The sequence below is a fragment of the Echinops telfairi genome, unplaced genomic scaffold (assembly GCF_000313985.2).
Source record: "Echinops telfairi isolate 266 unplaced genomic scaffold, ASM31398v2 ScPeMD7_5;HRSCAF=22, whole genome shotgun sequence".
Taxonomy (NCBI): Eukaryota; Metazoa; Chordata; class Mammalia; order Afrosoricida; family Tenrecidae; genus Echinops; species Echinops telfairi.
Window position 1 is genome coordinate 14,409,844 of NW_022103901.1, and position 5,793 is coordinate 14,415,636.

General features: G+C 49.6%; 1 protein-coding gene across 1 annotated transcript in view; it reads right to left on the minus strand.

Annotated features, from left to right (window-relative positions):
* Positions 1-2,660, minus strand: part of ITGAD (integrin subunit alpha D) — a 29,086-nt gene extending 26,426 nt beyond the window's left edge. Inside the window, exons 1-2 of the mRNA XM_013005444.1 lie at positions 2,630-2,660; positions 272-377 (exon numbers count right to left, since the gene is read on the minus strand). Coding sequence (XP_012860898.1) covers positions 272-377; positions 2,630-2,660 — 137 coding nt within the window. The remainder of the gene's footprint in view (positions 1-271; positions 378-2,629) is intronic.
* Positions 2,661-5,793: the final 3,133 nt, after the last annotated feature.

Consider the following 5,793-nt stretch of genomic DNA (forward strand, 5'->3'; position numbering starts at 1 on the left):
TTCCTTCCACCCTCCCGGTATCGCCACTCTCACCACTGGTCTTGAGGGGATCATCTGTCCTGGATTCCCATGGCAGTAGGCTTTTGTTGGCATTTCCTGCAGGGCACATTGCAACCTCCGTGCCCCAAATTGTGGGGTCCTCCCCTTTCCAGGAAGGGGAATCATTCGTGGAAGAGCGGTGGAAAAGTTTCCCCTGAACCCTGCCCTGCTTCTGGGCTGCCTGGGAGCGCATGTCAGCTGCAGAATGGGGGTGGGTGGGTGCGGCTCTTACCGAGAACTGCCATACTGGGCCATGCTGTGCCCAAAGCCGGCTCCGTCTTCATGGAAAACCGTGGGCTCTTCCACATCCAGGTTGAATCCGTGACAAGAAGCCAGGACTGAGGGACATGGGTACGGGATGGAAGTCAGAGAAACCCCCTCCCAATCAGAGGCATCTCTTTTCCACTTGTTTTCAGATTTGCCACCGGCGGGCTTCCCAGCCACCTTCCCTCCCTCAAAAATCATCAAACCACAAGGCAGAAAAGCCTCCATCGGGGGGAGAGTCCACTCCAGTGCACTACAAAGGACACCCCCCACCTGAAATCCAGCCAGGTAGATGAACCCAAGAATGTCCGCACACCTTTCTCTTCTAACCTGGGACCTTCTGAGAGCATAGAAGGTCACCTGATGGAAAGACGATCTCGTTCCACCTTCTTCTGCAGACGGAGACCCCAAAGTCCGCAATGGGGAGCAGAGTTAGACTCCTTTGATGAATTCTTTGTAATTCTTGGTTTCTCCGGCCCGCCCCCATGAGGGTCAGGCTCTCAGGGGACAGAGGCGGCTCCTGTATGGTCCTTGGGCGAGGAGCCTTCGTGGCGCACTGGCTATGGGTTGGTCAACCGTATGAAACCCCCGGCACTCCCTGGGAGAACTGCCAGACTTTCTACTCCGGCAAAAGGCCACCCTCTTGGAGCCCCCCTGGGGAGCAGCTGGGGTGTTGCTCTCAGCTGGGATCATCTTGGTGGAAGTGAACTTGTCCTTTGATGTGTGTCGTGGTTCCTGGCGCTTGTTGTGGTCGCATCCGGTGCCATCGAATAACTACCTGGCACTCAGCAAGTGTCTGACTGGCATCCGTCAACCGGCTCAGAGTCCCCCAACAGATGACAACCAGGATTCCAACCCACTCTCCTGATCCTTGACGGAAGACAGGTTCCTCCCTGAGAGCCTGGGAAGCTGGGAAGCTCGGAAACGGCATCCGGCTGATGCCAACTCATAGCCACCGGAGAGGGCAGGGTAGAACTGCCCCTGTGAGTTTCCAAATGGGAGTCCCAAGCCCGTCTTTCTCCCTCAGAGCAGCTGGTGGTTTTGAACTGCTCATGTTACCTTCACAGCCCCAGGTGTAACCTCTCTGCCACAAGGACTTTTCATTCGGGAAGTACTTATTATGAATCAAATTTTGTGCCCCTCAAAGATGTGCTGTACCTCCTAACCATTAGACCTGTAGCTATAGTCCCGTTTTAAAAGCTTGGAAAGACTCCTATATTTCAAAGATTTTCCCTGACTAACCTGCTCCTAAATTGCCATTTCCCCCCTCTTCATTCGTTGGAGAATTTCCAGCTCTCTCTAGGTTGTGATTCGGGAGTCAACTCCAAGAATAGGACAGCTCGAGTTGAGAACGTGTCGAGCCAGGCATGGCAGAGAGGGTATAGAGCAGGAACTCTGGGGTCCGGGGAAGAGGTCCCAGGAGGGGGGTGTTCCCTTCTGCTGTGCACAGGTGGCTAGAAGTCAAGAACTGACTCGATGGGACCAGCCACACAGGAAGGGGTTGACTCTTTAGGGCGTTGGCACCCTATTCCAGCCACATGCAAGAGGTCCTTCCATCCTGTGCTGTCCTGCCTTCAGTGACTCTGTCTCTGAGCCTGACACCAGCTCTGATGGACACCCAGGGTCCCAGACAAAGGGTCTCGGGGGCCAGACAAGTGACATCAGTGATTGAAGGGTTGGGTGTCCGTGCCAAAGAAGGGTGGCACCTGTCGAGCTTGTGTCCTTTCTAAGGGAAGAAGCTTCTACTGGGCTTCAGGACCCAGAGCTGACAGAAATGCCCATTTTTCAAGAGATGTTAGAAATCGGAATGCTTATGCAAAATCGCATCTTTCCATGACATGCGATGCTTGAAAGTGGTTCTAATAGTTTTCCATATCTGCACCGTTCCTTTGGGAGGAATATGACTTGAAATCATGAGGCGCCCCCACGGACATGGAATACAATCTTATCCTTTATCTAGGAGCTTCTGTGACCTGATCTTTCTCCAGGATGCTGGGACAGACGTCTCTCACACACACAGCACAGCACCCACAACAGGGGGCCCGCCCCCCATGTGCTGGAGGATGGGAGGGCTCCGTGAATGTAGCCATTTGAAGAAGGGAGCTCACCATCCACCTGAGCCCGTCTTTACACATCTCTGTTTTCAGGTTATACCCGCTCCCAGATTCCTGGCCATTCCTCCTCCCACGCCAGATGCTAGGCAGCAGGTCCACTTCTGCCTCCAGGCCCTCTTGATTGCTTGATCGTACGAGTTGACCCACTGGCCCTCAGTCCCTCCCACCAGACAGAGGACCCCATTCCCAACCTCTCCCCTGCCCGTACTCACCTCCCAGAAGGAGTACAGCTGGAGAGGCCATCACTGGGTGGCACATCGAGGAAGTGCAGGGCTGGGCCACGGGCGTTGAATGGTGCTGTGTGTCCTGGGGGGGGGGGTGTTAATATAATGACGCAGAGCCCCCCCACGTGGAGGGGGAAGGAGCACAATGGGGAAGAGGACGTTGGCCAACCATAAAACAGAAGTGGGGCAAAAGGCCAACACCAGTTTGGGGGGACAGTCCCTCATCATCCTTGCCCCCTCACCTACAGTGACTTGGCTTCCTTCTCTAGGACTTAGCTGCCCCAGAAGACCATCCTTCCCCAGTCCCTGTAGACCCTCCAAGGGGCCTCAACACCTAGCTTTCCGTGGAAGAGGAGGGGAAAAAACAGTTGAAGAAGGCTCCATAGCATGGATGTCAGTTGGAGGGGCAGGCGATTGCTTTAAGAGAGCACAGGGAGAGACGACCAGGTGTTGTTTGAAAAGGTAAATCTCCATCAAGAGGGGAATGGTACATCCAGAGAGGAGAGGACCCAACAACCTCATCAAAAAGGCACAATTCCTTCAAAGGAAGTTCAGGAACAGGCAGCACGGCTCTATGAAGAATAGGTGTGGCATCTGGGCCGGGTGGGGAGGCACTAGTGACAGTTGTTTAAGTGAACTCCTACTATTTTGGCACTTGTTCATTGAAGGGGGCAGGTAAGTTGGGTGACTGCTATCGATTTTTTTAGCGGTTTGATTGGCACCCCACCTACATGTCATATAATTCAGCAGTTCAATCAAAGCAAGAAGAGTTGGACAATCATCACCACGATCAATCTCAGAACATTCTCTTCCTCCCTGTAGTCATTGTAATTCATGTACTGTAATGGCTTTTTTCAACTGTGTCAAAAATAGACACAACAGAAAGTTCTTTTTTAAAAAATATCTTACACTAAATTTCCATCTTTTTTTCCTTTTTTTATATCGTTTTATGGGGGGCTCATACAACTCTTGTCACAATCCATACATCCATCAATTGTGTCAAGCACATTTGTACATTCGTTGCCCTCATCATTCTCAAAACATTCTCTCAACAACTTCCATATGCATCATTCAGTGCCATTGATTCTAGATGGTTGTACAACCGTTAGTGATAGCCTTTTCCGAATTATTCCACCACCACTAACAGACACTCAATGCCCCTAAGCAGCATCTCCGTCTCCTTCACCCCATGGTCACCATTGGTCAAGTTTGGTTTCTCTCTCTTTTTTCTAGTAGTTTTCCTGCTGTAACACTCACATACAATCCACTTCCACAGCTAAGTCACGTTTAAAAAGAGTTGTACATACGTCATCACAATTAGTTCTAATGCTCCCTCCCCTGCTACTGATTCATTCATTTTCTGTGCGCCTGAACTACCCCACCATTAACCATAAGTAGATCTGTAAGTGTTTTTAAAAAATGTGGAAGAGTCCAATGTATAAAATAGCTGATAGCATCTCTCTGATATAGAGTTTTAATGTATACATGTGACCGTTACTGAAAACATTTAAGATATGACTAAACCTCAAATATGGGAGCTACCGTTGAGTTGGCCCTCAACTCGTGAAACCTCATGGGCTATGGGAGCCGACCAGCACGAGCCAACGGGTTTTCATTGGTCTAGTTTTGAAAGCGATTATTTGTCTTCACCTCCAACATTGATTCTCAACCTTCCTCAACCCTTTAATACAGTATCAACCCTTTGATACAGTATCAACCCTTTGATACAGTATCAACCCTTTAAGACAGTATCAACCCTTTGAGACGGTATCAACCCTTTGATACAGTATCAACCCTTTAAGACAGTATCAACCCTTTGAGACGGTATCAACCCTTTGATACAGTATCAACCCTTTAAGACAGTATCAACCCTTTAAGACAGTTCCTCAGGTGGTGGTGACTCCCCAACCTTCAAATTATTTTTGTTGCTATTTCATCACTGTCATTTTGCTACTGTTCTGAATCGGCGACCTCTGTGAAAGGGTCATTCCACCCCCAAAGGGGTCATGACCCACAGGTTGAGAACCGCTGGCCTAGAAGCTCTACTGGAACCCATGTGACTTCACAGTAGAATGCAAACTTCCAGTGACGGCTAAGGGACAGCTGCTTTTGAGGTGCTTTGGTTGAGAATCAAACCTGGGTCTCCCACATGAAAGGTGAGAATTCTATCAACGAACCATGATCACCCTCAAACCTCAAGCCCGTTGCCTTCAAACATCAAGAATAGAAAATACCATTTTCCAAACAAAGATTTTTACCTCCAACGATTGTTTCTCAATTTACTTGAGCTGATATATAATGGACAGAAGAAATTCATTTCCACCCTGGAAAGGCATCGATGGTGTCTTTGCCAACAACAGGGCCAAAGGTTGTGATTGCTGACTTTGAGACTAACTTACTTCCTACTTAGCAGTGATGTGTTGGGCTGCTAACCACAAGGTCAGCAGTTCGAAACCGTCAGCCGCTCCGTGGGAGACAGACGAGATTATCTACTCCCATAAAGAGTGACAGTCTCAGAAACCCATAGGGGCCACTCTGCTCTGTCCTATAAGGTCGCTGTGAGTCAGAATTGACTCCACAACAGTGAGGGGAGGTGGAGTTTGAACCTACATCCTTGCAAAGCCTGTCACGGCCAAATGGAGCCGTAGGCTTCTCCCTCCTGCCCTACCTGATCCATAGCAAGCGGCATCCTTGTCCCCAATTCTGTGGCTCGATGGTCTCTTTGTGTACCTACGAACGTCTGTGTGTGGAAGTTCTGCTACGCCTCATCCTTTGGCCCCAATCTTGAAGCAAATCTTCACAAGCTCAGAGGCTCTGGAGGGACAGTGGCCACAGTGCTTGGCTGCTAACAGACAGGCTGGCCGCTCCTCAGGAAGAGGACGTGGCCGTCTGCTTCCACTAATACCTGCGGCCATGGAAACCTGGGGGCAATTCTTCTCTGTCCGTAGGCCACTGAGTCAGAGCTGACCCCACTGCAATGAGTTTCCACAAGTAATGCTTAGCGCTAAAATCTTGCTGATGTTAGAAATGTCAAGCTATCCAACTTTGCCTCACTAAGCATTCAAGTCAGCACAGTTTGTTTCTTTTTCATTCATTTCTAGAGAACGATAAGGTCAAAATGCAATAAAATATTCCAATACTTGCAAAAAAAA